Genomic DNA, 17,008 nt, shown 5'->3' with positions numbered 1-17,008 from the left:
TTTCCACTAGGTTATGTAATTAATTCTTTTCCTTTCATTTACAATAAATGCTAAGTTGTGTTTGTACAGAGAGTCAGCAGGTGCAACATTCTGGTTACTGGAGCATTACCATAATATCATCCTTGAATGGCCAATTTTCATAGAATTTGCATGTAACATATAGAACACTTAAATCATACTGAATAACATATGATCTTCCATCTCATAGCACCTAAACATTTTATGGAACCTTAAAAGAACCACCTTTAACACTAATTATCAACAAGAACAACTGTGAGAAGGCTTAAAATATTTGCAGTCCACATACCTATGCTAGCAGACAACTATTTTAAGATTTCTATAAACAGAATTTTATATCATAATGTTTTTCATACTATACCAATAATTTTTACGTATGTAACTACTGGGTATGTAATAATGAAATGTAGTTATTATGTAAAAAAAAAAATACTGTTCAGCCTTCATCCAGATTTCTTAAGCAATTCTGAATAAAGATCTTCAATGAGATAGACGCCAACAACACAGAAACACAAAATGTCAGTATCTTGTGATCTGAGATCCAATTTTACATAAAGTTTACTTTACCTTTCCAAGCATTCTGCCCAGGAAGTAGTAATGTCTGGCAAAGGAATCTCCCACAAGCATCTGAGCAGCTGGGTTGGGGTACAGAAGCCCTTCATTAGTAGTCTTAAAGAACCCCTGGTTGGGGTTAAATCCTGACTTCAGTAGTTCATTTAGAAACTCTCTGAAAATACCACCCCCGTCAATGCCAGCTTCATCCAGGCCATGTGCATTGAGTAAGTGCACGCGGATCCGCTTTTTCAAATCAGGCTCTGTTAAAGAAGGGGGGACGGGGGCAAGGAGAAAAGATTTTAAAAGAAAGCAATAAAATAAGCTGGTATTACAGGAAGTTTAGGGAAGGGGAGCAAGAATATTAGAGATATTTTATTGCAAGACTCAAAAAAAATCAAAGAGATAATGAAATAGACTGACCAGTTATTTCCCCCAGAGTCTACAATGGGAAAAAGAGAGAAAGAAGTTCCTTTACATTAATATATCAAGAATGGAGTTGGGGAGAAAAGGGGGTGTTTAGGAGGAAATACAATTATCCCACACATTCTAAAAGATGTAACAAACTAAAATACCAGGAGAGGAGGGGAGTGGAATTAAGGACACAGCGATGATACTGGAACAGAAAATTATTACCAAGAAGAAAAAAAAGACAAATGATTAAAGAAGATGTCAGTAAAATTAACATTACAAAGACCTTTGAAAGAGGCCAATGATACAGGAGAGTCAGATGTAAGAACTGACATCATCATTTAAAAGTGATGTTTAAGAAATATTGATAGCTGAAAAAGTAGAAATATTTTTGGTTATATAACGTGCTGCAAAGATTTAAAAAAAAAAAGGAGGGGAGGGGCGGCCAGCCTGGTGGCATAGTGGTCAAATTTGCCCACTCTACTTTGGTGGCCTGGGGTTCACAGGTTTGGATCCCAGGCATGGACCTACACACCACTCATTAAGTCATGCTGTGGCGGTGTCCCACATACAAAATAGACGAGGACTGGCATGGATGTTAGCTTAGGGCCAACCTTCCTCACCAATAAAATAAAAAATAAAAATGGCAAAGCTGCTTAACTAAGCTTGATATCTGAGAGGCGTTTCCACACAGGTCCTCATAAGGACAGTACTGCACAAGTAGGAATAACATGTCCCCAGACTCACTGGCATGAACATGACAGCCTTCGATACAGGCTTCAGGATTCAGACCCTAAATACATGCCAACAAAAGTGATTCTACCAAGAGTGAAAACCAGGTGGTCTCTGGTGGACAGGCTTAATCAGGGAGCAGGTCTGAGAAAGTAACTGACATGAACTTTATCTTTTCCCACCAATGTCCTTCAGGTGCTTTGCAAATAAGTAGGGAGGAGGGATGGAGGAGTGGGCAGGGGGCTGCTGCATCCAGTGTGGCAAGGTGGAGAGCAAAAGGACCAGGTCTGGCCACTGCACCACTGTCCACAGGCTTTAATGAGCTGCTGCCATCTTTCAGACTTAATGTGCACTCACCCAAACGTAGCTGACCTGAGGCATCTCAAGGGACAAGTGACCTCTAGGAAACACTCTGGAAAGGGGTTAGCAGAATGCATGTTCATACACCAGTGCTACAATGGACAGTGTCAGGACCTCTGAAGTCAGAGAACCTGAGCTCTGAATATTCTAAATAGGTTTCAAACAGGGCCAATGATAATTGTACGGACTGAGGTTTACACCATTGGCCGCAGCTACCAACTGTGCCTTTCATGGAGCCAGCACAGGACAGGGTCACCTTCATCCTGCCAGCAAGGGCAAGAGCTGGAGCAAGTCAGCTCTGTCTTAACACCCACATCTCCCTCAGGAGCAAAGCAAACAAGCCTAAACAATGTGGCCACAGCTCGCTCTTGCACTTTGCAAAGAAATAACTATCAGTGACTATTTACCCTGAGCTAGAATTTACGCTAGGAATTTTACATACATTTCTTCAAATCCTTTAACATCCAACCTTCTGGGTTAAGAATTATCCCTATTTGCAGTGAGAAAACTACAAACAAGGAAGTTTGAATTATTTATCTAAAGACATATAGCTAATATTGTAAAGGGAAGTGCTATAATTAAAAAATATGTCTATTACCTACAAAGCATAGGCTCGTCTACTAAAACACTTTTATTTTTTAAATTTAACTACACTTACATGAAGAACATGCATTTCACTGATGATTAAATTCTACAAATATGTTATCTGCATCTATTTTCATTAATATGATTACAAAATATGTTCAATCTCAAGTTCTGGGCAAATGCCAAAAGAAATCTAAGCAGATAATTATAGATGCAACACAAAAATACAGTTGGGTATTTCTTACCTTTACATATACCCTCTTAACATCTAGTGTTAAGGATGAACTAGAAGCATTTATTTGTCATATATAATATTTCTCAAACTGATTGTTAGCAGTTAGCAGCAGCAGATTTTGTCAAAGTTTTAAGTGTAAAGATCTTCTAAGTAGGAAATGCTCAACTATGGTTCACCCTTTAACCTTCTCATTCAAACTAATATTCTAAGGTGGGGGGGTCACTGGCTCTCAGAGACTCAATGGTCATTCATAGAAGTAACCCCTTCAGTGACGGCTAGAATTGATTCTGTGCTTCCCTGAAGCTCATTTCTATAAACAACAATACACAACAGCACAATAATATTTTCAGAATCAAATCTAGCCTTCTTGTTATCTTGCCACTACTTGTTTCTAAGGACAAATTAAAAATATATACTTACATAGTAAGGTTTTAGTGAAAAAAACCTAAGTAAAACGTTAATTTGATTTTACCCTATTATCATTTCTTCTTCAGGAAAACAACGTAATAAACCCTGCCCATTAAATGAAACAAAATGAAATCAAACAACACACAAAAGTGTAGACAAGTGAGGCTCCCAGGAACTGACTACAGTGCGATTCAGAGCCAGCTCTAGCAAATTCTCATCCAAGATCATGACTGACAGCAAGAGCCCACTATGATGCACTGTCTCTATAATCCTTACAACACTCCTGAGAGCAGACACGATCATTTCTCCATATTCTTCACATGGAGAAATTACAGTCCAAACCACGCTCTTGCTCGAGTAAAACGCTGCAATAAGCCAGTGAGGTGGAAAGAGCATGCACAGGCGTCATTGCACCAGGACATGTGTCACTCTGCTTGCTTAGCTCCCAGCTGTGAAGAGAAATCACTCCACTTCTCTGAGCTCCACTCAGTCAACTCACCTGTCAGACAGGGCTAAGACCCACACTTGAGAAAATCGTTCTGAGATGATATAAGATAACGAGTACCCATAAAGGATGGATTTGCTTTGACTAGATGATGTATGGAATAGTCATATTAATTGATTATATGTAAATGATTAGTCAACAAAGCACTTCAAACCAATTTCCCGTAAGTAAATTAAACATTCTGAGATGATATTTAATTTTGCTAATTTGCCTAGCAAAATTCCAAACAATTTCAACACATGGTTTAAAATTTCTTATTAAGGCCTGAATTAGACAACATTTGTAAAGATTTAAAACAACTTAACATGAATATTCTGAGATTTTTCCAAATCCTTTAAACTTGATGCAATTATCAGTAGGCACTTAGGAAGGTGGAGTATGATCAACTTCTGAATAATTTTTAAGATTAAGAGTTCATTACGAAATTTGAGGCTTGCTATAAGTGGTCAGTAATGTCTTTAAAAAATCACCTACATGAAATAGTTGTAAATTTAATTTAAAACTGCTGCTAAGCACATGTTCTCACTTTGGCTGAGGAGCTCACACACACCACCTCCCAGCAGCCTGGAGGAAGCCTAAGGCAGCCGAGTGTGGAATCAGCTGTGCCATGAACGTCCGCGCCCTTCGCTATAGCCTCACCTGGAGGACTCACCTCCTCTCGCGTGACCTCTTTCTGAAGGCCCCAACTTCAACCACGCCTCAACTCTTCTCTGAACACTATGCCAACTGTTGGCAAATTTATCATTTTGTTGTAACTATTGTGGTTTTTTCCCCAGGTTCAATCACAAATCTAACAAACATCTACTGAGTGCTAGCGGTGTGTGCTGACAAGGGATAAGGATGGCGAGGACCGCTGGTCACCTGGGAGACACAGACATGAAATCTGCTCACATGACAACACAAACAATGACAATAATTGATTTATGAGGGACTGTGGATCCCAAAGGAGGGAGAACTATTTTTTTTTCCAGAAGTACATTAGACTAGACATCAGAATACCTGATCTTCACCTCAATTATACATAAAATTGTGAAAACATAGTATCCTAGGCAAGAGTAAGCCGGTATAGTGGAGAGTTCATAGCCTGTGGTCAGACTTGAGTTAAAACTCTATCAGAGTTCGTGGTATTTGGCTTCAGAGGGCTACGGCATGGATTAAATGACAAAGCTAAATTACATCAAAAACAAAAGCCTTGCACAGAAAACCTGGAATTGAGAAAGGCAACAAGTGATGTTAGTCTCCCTCCACTGTTCCCACAGGATGGCAAACTTAGCTCTTTATCTAAGCAAGAAAACAAAATTATTCAAGATGGGAGGTTTTGCTCTCCCAGAAGAAAATTAAATTACTTCCTTAGAAGAAAAGGCAACTGTTATTTCACATGTGACAACCTCCCATCATCTCCCAAGCTGTGAGCCAGATCCTGCCAAGCTTTCGTTTTTAATTCCCTACACTGATTTAATGAATATCACAGATACCATAGTCTGAAGTTAAAATTATTAATATATAAATTAATAATACCCAAACTTTTAACATTGGGTGTCAAATATTAACAGAAGATAAAAGGTATCATTGACCGCTAAATGCTGTCCAAATAATTGTTACAATATAATTCTCTTTGATCTAAGAGTACCGTCATTGAAGCACTCATCTTTTTATAAAGAAATTAGGATCGCAATGGTGTTTATTTTAGTATATTTAATTTGGATCATAATTTATAATATTTACATAAATAGTTACATAAAATGTAGAAAGTAAATGGTTTCCCATCAACATTTTTAGAACTATAGGTTGTTGATTGAATTTTAGAGAGAGACATCTGGGGTCAGTGGGGGAGTTTCTTGCCTTAAAAAAAAAATCAATATTTGAAAGGCTTCTGTTGCAATAATTATTTGTCAATCTTAGGAACATTATTGGATAAAATACATCTCCCAAATCTGACCTACTACATTTCAGTTTTAAAAAGCCACTACAGAACAAGATGGACACTAATTTTTTAATGAAGACCTTTTTCTAAAATAATGCCTCAGCCTCCCCCTGCCAACATGCATACACAAAGAGAGAATTATATGTACCATTTTCTGGGGAAAGTTTGTCATAAGCATCTTCATAAATATAATTTCTTCTTATTGTAACATTAATTCCATCCAGAAATGGACCATCTCCTTGAACTTCTTGCTTATCTGCATAAATCAACCTTTGAAAGATCTAACAAACAGGAGAAGCTGTAAGGTTATTTGAAACAACAGACTTTTCATTATAAACATAAGCAACCAAAAGGGAAAACTGCTAAATAAATCCTAGCTTATTTCCAAAATTCTGAAATAAAATTTAAAGGCCAAGGTACTAAATACTGCTTTTATGCCTTATCAATAAATATGTGATATTTACTTATTTGTAATATTGCTCCTTTTCCCCATTTTACAACAAATTTTTAAAATCGCATGCTATAGTATATTTTCAGTATTTTCTTTTGTAAGCCCTTTATAAAAACCCAGGTGGTGAAGGGAAGAAAAACAGCTTTTAGAGCTGTATATTAAACATTACTGGGAATATCTCCGTAACGATAAATAAAACTCAAGTAATTTTTTTTGACACTAAAAATCCAGTAGAGGGAGCTCAGGAATTATGTAATAACATGTGTATGTCCGTGTGTGTGTGCATGTATGTGTTTTAATAGAGAAATATCAACAGCTTTAAAAGGAACTCATTCTTTTGTTCATCCTATAAAAAAGAGTGGGTAGGCCTAAAAAATACCCTCTTAAAGCCATTTCCTAAGAATAGAGCCTAGTAGTTTTCACAAATTTGCTAAGTAAACTTGATGAACACAAACAAAACATTTTAAGTTAAATTTGGAAACAGATAAATATAAACAGTTTGTATATTAGTCAAAAATCACCAGGCGAGAAATTAAGATACCTGTATATCCATCTCTTTTTCATAAGGCAGTGTTTGTGATATATAACTTTAAGATAATGTACAGAAACTTATCTTTTTTAAAAATTGCATTTTCAAAAACAACGCAAAATTTACTAGACAAAAAGGACCTTATACTCCCATTATAATAAATTGATACAGCATTACAGGTCTTTTAAAAACTAGCTACAACTAAGGAAAAAATATTTCAGGTTTATACAAGGAGATACTTGGTTGGATTATGCTTTTACAAATTGTCATAAATTATCACAATCTAATGAGAAAAATATAAATTACATAATTAGGTAGGCACTAGGCAACTTCAGAGATGTTTTTCATTGGTGTTAATTTTTTAACACTGAAGTGATATAAACAACCATGAAACATTCATAGTGACTCCATGAAGAAACCAAATTTCCTACCTTTACTCGTTCCTCAAATGGAACCACAAAGGGCAGCTCTGTCAGGATGGCGAGTTGTCTCTCCTCTGACACTGACAGAGGTGGGGACTCCAAACCCACTGCAACACAGTTCAAACCCGCATTAGTGATGTGCACTTTCCTTTCCAGACTCACAAGGCTACACGCTCTATGGTTCAATTCAGAGACATTCTGGAAAAGGCAAAGCTATAGGGACAACAGACAATCAGGGGCTGCCCGGGGATGGGGCTGGCTACAAAGCAGCATGCGGTAATTTCTAGAGTGAGGAAACTATTCTACGTGGTTGCTCATGGTGGTGTGTGCTCACCAGAAATCACAGACGAGTGCACTAAAAAGAGCAACTTGCACGTACGTAAATCACGCCTCCATGGACCTGGGGAAAACGCAGCTCCCAGCGCACTCACCGTCCAGAGTGGACTGCAGAGGGCCGATCCTGCCCATGCGCCGGAGCCTCCACGCGGGTCTGGAAGCTGGTACGTAGAGCTGGGTGACCTGCGTGGACAGCAACCCCTGCTCAGGACTTCCTTGTGTCCTAGTACTAACTCTGAGCTTGTCCCGTGTGAACAGAATCCATGTTCTCACTGCTTTACAGGTAGCTAGGTCCCTCCTTTTGACCTCATGTCCTTTCCAGGTGACCTTTCCATGTCCTCTCTTCCCAGCTGGCTGCTCTTTTACACCTGTACGGTGTAATTATTTTTCTAACACATCCCAAGGAAATCTCTACTTGTTCTATTTAACGAGGGCCTTGCTGTAGGGGCAGCCCACATATAAAATAGAGGAAGACTGGCACAGATGTTAGCTCAGGGGCAATCTTCCTCACCAAATAAAATAAAATAAAGTTTCTTCCTATTATCAAATAAGCTTGGTAGAGTATGCTTTAATTTGTCCTTCAGCCCTTATTTTTGCCCTTATAATTTTAGACGAAGCAGAAGCATTTGTCCTGTAATATTCCCATCATCTGGATTTTGCTCATCACACTCTCATGTTGTTATTTAACATGTACATCTGGCCCTTCTATTTCCTATAAATTTGTAGTTACATCTAGAGGTTTCATCACATTCAGGTTTGGGGGTTTTTTCCCTTTTTTTTTTTTGGTGAGGAAAATTGTCACTGAACTAACATCCCACCAAGGCCTGGTTCTTTTGGTGGGAAAAGTTGTTTAGAGGCCCCACTCTGGGCCCGGAGGTATTCACTGCTCCGGGATCTATCAGGTTTCTTGATTGGGTCAGTGGGTAGAGCTAGAAGCCACGTGCTTAATTTAAAAGATAAAATATCTTATGCAGACATAGTAATGCTTCTGAAACTGTTCTAAAATACACGTTTTCTTTTCTTTACTGTTTCTGTAATCTTGTTTCTGCTATACCCCTCCACTCTCTGACCTTGTCCCCAAGATTCTGAAATGAATCCAGTCGTGCCTTTTTCTGACAAAAAATAACACCACCTCATGTCCTTTGTTAATGTTTTTTCCATTAATTTTTTAATATGTTATACTATGAGTCTACTTTAGATATAGATTTTAGTAATATTCAAATTTGTCCCTGTTGTTTTAGAACACCAAGGATAGGCTCTGTGTCATTTAAGTACTAAATACAGATGGATAATTAATACCAATAAAGGCAAAATCTTTTTCAACACCAACAAAGCATTATTAGGCTTCGATATAATCTATGGTTAAAAGAGCAACTTAGGTTTAATAACAAACTCAGGATGCATGTTAAATCAATGATATTACTATATATTCTATTATGTGACCTCAGAGCTAGTAATAAAGTTTACTGCTAATACTTAGTTGTATAACAAGTAACAAACAACTTTAAAGGATTATTTCTTTCCCCATAAAGACAAAAACTAAAAAAATGTTTAATGAAAAATATTAAAAAGATCTTTCAGTAACACCTTATCTGCTTTAATATCTTCTTGTTCTGACAGCCAGTGATTTGGAGGACAAAAATTTCTCCTTGTGTCTCTGGACTTCAACATTTTCACTAGATTGGTGATGACCTGAAGAGGAAAAACAGGCCTATGTCATATAAACAAGCTCAGGAACTGCCCCGCACACGAGTGAGCAGCAGCACCCATGGGGAGTCAGAGCCACGGCACACTTCTCCACCCACACGCTTGACAGGGTGTGGGTTTCGGGGATCGAGACCTGACTGGACCACCACCAGTTTACAGAAAACTATCTCAGTGTGTGATCACAAGAATAAGTTTTAAGTACAAAGAAGTTAGTTATGTGCAAACAAAGACAGAAAAATTAACATAAATAAAGTGAGCAGCCTGATTTTTTAAATACTACAAGGGAGGTAGTAATTAAGTTTTGAAAAACAAATCTGGAAAACATTAGGTCATTTGGGCTGTAATACGAGACATCTCCAAGTAAAACAATTTTATGATACTTCTTCCTAAGGTAAAATAGCATTTCTTATTTTTCTGATAAACACTATATCAAGGGTGCTGGGGGGACAAAGAAGCATCCTAAGTACATCTCTCACATCTTCCAAAAAGAGAAACAATTTCAGTATTTCCCTTACATAAGTCTCTGCAGTTAGGTCTACTTCCTACCATAATTCCACACAAACTTAGTCTAACTTCCTTCATAAAGCTTCTCAAAATGCTCTGGCCTGTCTAAACTTCCACTGCATTATTATAGCTTAGTCCTTTATTATTCTTTTTCCAGTGAGCCTCAGTGCCTCTCTGGTTATGCAGTAAGCTCCCCATGAACAGAACCAACTAACAACCTGGAAACGTAGTAGCTACTCGATGACTGACCTGAGAACAGTAATTAACTGTAAATTTTGTAATATATGATTAAAGAGATCTAATAGCACTGTTTATTTAAAAAAGACCTGATTTCTATATTACACAGAAATGTATTCTGTAATATACAAACCAAAATAAAATTGTAAATCCAAAGTTTTAAGCCTTTACAACCAGGATTTGATCATACAACTACTATGCAGTTAAAGTAAGACTATGATGGTGTTTTCTGAAAGTCAGCCAGGCTCGTGTACACGCTGCCTCCAATTAAGTAAAACAGAACTTAGACAAGGAATAATAATATTAGGGTAACGTGACAAATTTCCAAATATACCAACTATAACAAGCAAGACCGCATAATCTCAAATACAGGTTTCCCTTTAAAATCACACAGTTTAGCATCTCTATACAACAAAAATACAAATACTTCTTTTATAACATGCAAATCCTGGCATCCAGGGATACCAGAAATTCTGGGTGTCCAATGAAAATGAATGAGAAAGGGTCCTCAATTGGTATGTCAGGACACTACAATGTGGACACCACTTGGATGGTATGCCCATGGACAGAGTAATACTTGAGCAGTTGGGCCATGTGGGCAAAACTACATTAGGAAAAACCTCTCAAGATGTAGAATACAGCTTTTCAACTGGTGGATGTATCTTGCCTAGATATAGATGTGACATCTTGTGGCATTCTAAAGCTTATCATAATATTACGGTAATGTCCTTTTTGTATTAGCAGAAATTAGCTTAGGTAAGAAGTCAGGGTGAATTCAGAGTCCTTGTCCCTGACTCCTGATTCTGTTGTGGTTCCTCGGGAGTTAGGTGCACACAGGCAGTGTTTTATGATTACTGATTTCAAGTGCAGCTGAGGTGGACTGAGGATAGCCTAGTTCTGGGCTCTATCTCGTTAACAGCTGGTCATAACAAAGTATGGTCACTGACCTAACGCACTTAATTCCTGGAAGTCTCTCAGTTTTGTTCTTCAAAAGAAAAGGCTAAATAAATCTTAACAAGTTACATTACATGTGCTATCTTGGTCTGGGACAAGTTCAGGTCAGTCCACACAGAGCACACCACATAAAACTCAACATATGCTTTTCCAATACTGGAGACAGGAGGACAATATTCTTGTATGAAGAACATCATATCTTATTTTCCAATTTTCACAGCCAATTATATCGGCATTTTAAGTAAATTCAGATTTAATATTGTGCTGAAATTTACCCGCAATACACCACAACTGTTAACAAAAGATATGAAATATTTACATGTATTTATTTAATTGCACCCATGTACTTATGGCTTACACGTATCATCCCACTGAATCTTGACATCCTCATGAATTTATCACCCCACTGTACATTTAAGGGAACTTAGCTTCACTGAGGATAAGTAACTTGCTCATGGTCTTGGAAGGGGCAGGACAAGGGCTGCCTAACTCTACAAAACAAAATTTTATCCACCTGCTGGTATTCATCTCTATCTCATCTATATTTATGAGGACATTTATTTTCTACAGGTGACAAACATTATTAAACTTTCTATGAGGCTAATGCCATAATTTATATTCTTCTTTTAAATTATTATTAAATTAAACATTAAAAAGTTTCAATATAGGCATTTCCTTTCCTATTTTCAATTTTAAATGTGAGAAAAGAAGTAATTATATATTATCTATAAAATGTCCCAGTATCATCCATCCTCTTTCAAACAAAGGGAAAGAGAGAGAGAGGTGGGAGAAGGGGGAGAGAAGGCACAAAGTGATCTGGGCCCAAGAAGATGTGTGAGGAAGGGGTGTCAACAGAGATCACTGCGGAAAACCACACTGTAACAAACCAAAGTCGATAGTCAACTGAACTTGAAGATGAGCCCTGGAGAGGGTTGGTAGAGAAAAGTGAGGACACCTAGTTAAATTTGAATTTCAGATAAGCATCAAATAATTATTTTAGTATAACTATGTCTCAAATATTGCTTTATTAAAAGTATAAGTATATCCTAAATATTGCACAGTACAGATTTATATCAAAAAAACCATTTGTTGTTTATTTGAAACTCAAATTTACCTGGGTGATATGGATTTTTATTTGCTAAATCTGGCAATACTAGCCCTGGACCAATTCCAAAAATATTTTTAGGAATGCCAAATCCCATATCTTAAATTCAACTAAGAACATTCTCCTCCTTCATTTAAACTATTTTTCTTCCAAGTTTTAAAGAAAAATACAAATTTTAAGAAACCATGAAAATTTGGGTCCATTTTGTGGTGTCAAACACCTTTACACACGTTCCTTTTCCCTGCATTCATTTTCACAAACTTAATTGCTATACAAATATTTAGTACCAAAAAAGCAAAGTTTATGGAAGTAATCATTAAAAAATTACATAAATTGGCTAAAGACTGTAAAAGGTAAGGAAAACTGGAGTAACAATTTAAAACTGGATTAACAGAGAGCCACCGCTGAGATCAGAAGACACCTTTCCTTCCAGTTCATTTTCTCCAATTTCCTGGCATGGATGCACCTATGAAAGAAGACTGCACCAAAGCTGAACGACTTGCAGAATTCTGATTTAAACAGGGCAAGTCACGGGGAGGCCGACTTTGCAAACGGAGAGCGAGGGTTAGAACTATCTGCCCAAAGTGTATTCTCTGTACAGTCAGGCCTGCGGTTCCTAACCCCAGCTGCGTACTCGAATCTTCCGTTGATAAATGCCCACACAGGGGCACCACCACAGCAATTTTAACTCAATTCGTTTGAGGTGAGGCCAGTCAATAACTGTCTTTAACCATTCCCCAGGAGATCCCGTTATGCAGTCAGACTTGAGAACCAGTGTGTTAAGAAATATGAAGTCGGGGCCAGCCCCGTGGCTGAGTGGTTAAGTTCACGAGCTCCGCTTCAGCGGCCCAGGGTTTCGCCAGTTCGAATCCTGGGCGCGGACATGGCACTGCTCATCAGACCACGCTGAGGCGGCGTCCCACATGCCACAACTAGAAGGACCCACAACTAAAAAGTATGCAACTTTGTACTGGGGAAGATTTGGGGAGAAAAAGCAGAACAACAAAAAAAGATTGGCAACAGTTGTTAGCTCAGGTGGCAATCTTTAAAAAAATATAAAAGGAATATAAAGTCAAATAAAACAGCAAAACAAGCAAACAGTGGAATAACCAGATGCACCCAGCTCAATGTACGGTTCAGTGACTTTAATAGTCAAAATACAACAGCATTCTATGTATTTGACGGGTTTAACTCTAGTCCCTATATCATGTTCTTCATACTAGATCTAAACCTTAGATTAAATAAATGCTCAAAAACTAATAAAATTATTCAAGTAAATACTCAGAAATGCACACCACTGTTACACATGTTCTATTATCTACTATGTGAAATAAATTAAAGCAGGCGATACCTGTAAGCAGGACTCCCTTAACCCCAACGTTAAAAGATCAAGCAGATAACTGCTTAGAAACATATAGACTCCTCATAGATATCACACTTGACAGCTGTCTGAGTTAAAGATTACAAATTAACAGGCACTGTTTCTCACAAGATCCCTGTATGTTTGAGAGCTCACTGGCTATGGCGATCACAAGAAATCTTGACTAATGACCCTAGGGAAGTATTCCTCAACATGACCTACATCACATCATTTAACAAATTTATAGATATAATGTAAATAACAATGATGTGTTATAAATATAATATTTCTTAGAGGACTTAAGGCTATTGGTGTTAAAGTATGACATTTCTGAATGGAGATCATTAATACTTAGTTATATTACTACACCCAAAAAAGTACATATAGCCCAAATTTCGAAAGGCAACTCAAAGACTAATTTACATTATAATATAAAATAATCTTTTTATCTTAAATCTGATATGCAAAATCTGGTAAGTAAAATTAAACATCTTAGGTAATTCCTTAAAAAGTTCAATACAAAGCATAGGATACAGCACATAATTTACGGGTACTTAACTGTGGTAAATGTGTAATATGGTAAATATATATCAAATAAGAATTTTTTAAAAATTTGATCTCATAATGAAGAATATACAGAAATGAAAACACAAGAAAAGCTGGTAATGCACAGCTCTAAGAATCCCATCTCACAGAAGACCAGATGACAGTTTTCCTGGCATAAATCAAAAGCCGAGACTGACTCGAGCAGCTGTTTGTTCCATCCTGCGTGTCCCAACAGCACCCATCTCTCAGCTTTGTTCCATCTCAGTGTACTTGGTTGAATGTTTGTCTCTTTTACTACATAGCGACACTGACAGAACGGGGACTCAGTCGACTTCCTTTATGACTCCCCTGGCACAAGGTGGAGTCGTGTTCCTTGGATAAAGACTGCAGGTGTTTAAATAATTGATAGTAATGACACCCTAACCTATAAAAGTCATCAAGTGTCTGATATGGATTACTGCGGTCAAAGCTTAATGAAGCTTTATGTAGCCCTTAGTTTCCACTTGCTAAAATTGGTATGTTTTTAAAGACAGCAGTATTCTCCGGCATGCTTAAAACACTACAAAATTACTTCTTAAAGCATCCATTTTATTTATAGTCAAAAACAACAACAAAAATCTTCAAAGACAGGAAAGGACATGGCATGCTGTCCAAGAACAGAGGGTGTGCTGCTCTGCGTCATTCGGTTCACAGTGGCAGGTTAGGGATGTAGTTAGGGCACTGCTGTTGTTTTAATTTTTTACTTTTTTAAAAAGTCCTTTTGAAACTGAAAAACACAAATCAACCATCAAGAAAGTGAAAATTCCTCACAATATAGACCTCTCCCTCTGTACATATGGATATCCGTAGGTAAGGACGGCATGAAAACCTACCCCTGCTCCCCCAATACGCCTGCTTCCTCCAAGGTAACTCCTATTCAGTCTGGTAGCTGCAAACAAAGGCACATCAAAAAGGAGTTCCTATCTCCTCAAAGGGCTAAAGCAATTATAGCTATAAATTACACTTCAAGAGGAGTTTATAAATTTGATAAATGCATAAACTGTTTTAGCAGTGTCAATGCAGGGCCTAGAAACTGACCTCAATTCTTATAGTGACAAAGAAAGATGACTCCATCCACTTAAAATGCTATGTTCTGTGACCAGCCAACAGAGCCTCTTACAGAAATTAGTTCGAGAGGACCATCACAAGACTGAAAAATGAGAATGGTCGGTGGTCGAAGGAGTCAGATCTCATCATTTGCAATTCTGTCAAAATCAACGGAAGGCAGGAAATCATTGGCAAATGCTTTTCACCTTCTTTGGTTGATTCTACCTTGAATTCTTCAACTCAAGTTTGGCAATGAAATATACAGAAAATGCTAACATTTTATTTTAGTACTTTTCAGAGGGGGAACATAAAGGAGCAGCTGAGTTCCAATGCTGGTTCTATCATCTACTAGCTATGTGACCTCATGTGTACAATGGGGAACCTCACAGAACTACTGCATTAAATGAATTAATATTTGGAAAGCTCTTAGAATACTGTCTGGAACATGCTAACAACTGAGAGGTACACTTTTATTATTTCATATTAAAGAAAATTTTTTCTTAAAAGAAAAACTAATAGCAGCTGAACGCTTCTCCACTCAAAGACTCTGCCTTGATTTTTTCTTATTTTTAGGGCTCAGCTCAATAGCAGCTAAGATTAAAACTTTTTTTACCCCAAAGAATAGGAATCCTGTTCAAAAAGTTGTCTTCAAATAATTCTGCTCTAAATTCAGAAGGTCTTTGTAACAACTCAATTTTGAACCTAAAATAATCCTGTATTAAAAAAAGTGAACTTTCACTCTAATTCTTAAAACCCTCAATCCTTAATGAAGTGGTAATGAGTCATTTTGAGGCATAAGAAAAAATTCACTACAAAATTTTCATGTAATGCTTAAGCAAAATAAAATAGTGCCAGGGGAAAAATATCTTATATAGCATTATTAAATTCAGATATTTCTAGGTCCTAAAGATAAGTCTGTCATACGAAAATTATGAAATTCTCAATAGGTGCTATAAAACAATGAAATTATCTGACACTGTACACAAAACCTAATATCCTACATAATGGAAAGCTTTATTAACAAAGATCTCAGAGTTTAATTAAATACTTAAAGAAGAACACACATGCTACCATAATACCCATATCCAAGAAAAGCTTACAAAAGAATGGCAAGTTTTCAATGGGTGAGACAGCTTATTTTTAACTTAGAAAAGTTGCATAATTGTCAATCTTTAAGAAAGAATCTATTAAGGACTCAACATGTGACCTTCAAAGTTTACTTAGGAATACAGAGATAGGTAATTAAAATAACTTGTGCAAACATATATTACATCAATCTGCACAAATTATAAATTCAATGATGCATTAGTACTGTATTCAGTGCGATCAAAACATTATCAGTTACTCTCACTGCTACTAATGCTCATGCTCATAAGTGAAATGTGTTGTAAAATCAGGCAGAATGGGCTGGATAGAGACTATCGTGCACTCGTAGGATGAATAAGCAGTCCTTAATTAGCCCATCAGGTTAAGTGCAAGCATTAATGGGCCTTTCCTAAAGTCTAGCTTGACATCTTCCTCCAAACATGGCCAAGAAGAAAGTTCCATTAGCAATATTAATACAAGCTTAGTTGATCATTTTCATTCAATTAACTTCTTTCAATTAAATAGATAGCTTGACAAAAGCAGTGATAAAAGACCTAAAGGGACAGCTGATGACTCGAACTGAACATTAGTGTGCGAGAGGTCGCTAGTATTAAACGGACTGTAAATCTAGCATTCAATTTGGAAAATGCATTTCTTCTGCTCTCACTCCTTTAATGAGCGATTTTAGCTGACTAGATGTGTTTGCTGCAGAAATTTCATGGGAAGTCAAGCACCCTTTTCTTTCCTTTTTTTCTAACCCAATAGTTATATTTTCAGTGGTCGTGGTTTCCTGTCAACATTCCAACCACAGTAACTCATAACCTCTCTTTCTGCATGGTTAAAGATGAAGATATTTTAAAATAATTTATATTCCACTTGCAATAAATTAATGACCTTATTCCACCTTTGTTAGTCAAGTTCTTAAAAGACTAAAAAAATAAAATCAGTAAGAGTT

At 37.1% G+C, this 17,008-nt stretch overlaps 1 protein-coding gene across 3 annotated transcripts in view; it reads right to left on the bottom strand.

The window, feature by feature from the left end:
• The window catches only part of UBE3C (ubiquitin protein ligase E3C), a 124,045-nt gene that overhangs the window by 45,453 nt on the left and 61,584 nt on the right, over positions 1-17,008 (bottom strand). For all 3 annotated transcript variants that reach the window (XM_070618080.1, XM_070618078.1, XM_070618079.1), the window contains 5 exons: positions 9,056-9,160; positions 7,564-7,651; positions 7,142-7,239; positions 5,879-6,011; positions 586-833 (listed from right to left, as the gene is read on the bottom strand). In XM_070618080.1, the coding sequence (XP_070474181.1) occupies positions 586-833; positions 5,879-6,011; positions 7,142-7,239; positions 7,564-7,651; positions 9,056-9,160 (672 nt within the window). The remainder of the gene's footprint in view (positions 1-585; positions 834-5,878; positions 6,012-7,141; positions 7,240-7,563; positions 7,652-9,055; positions 9,161-17,008) is intronic.

Source organism: Equus przewalskii, chromosome 4 (genome assembly GCF_037783145.1).
Source record: "Equus przewalskii isolate Varuska chromosome 4, EquPr2, whole genome shotgun sequence".
NCBI classification, from domain to species: domain Eukaryota; kingdom Metazoa; phylum Chordata; class Mammalia; order Perissodactyla; family Equidae; genus Equus; species Equus przewalskii.
Note: the sequence above shows the minus strand (reverse complement) of the source record. Positions and strands in the feature narration are given on the sequence as shown.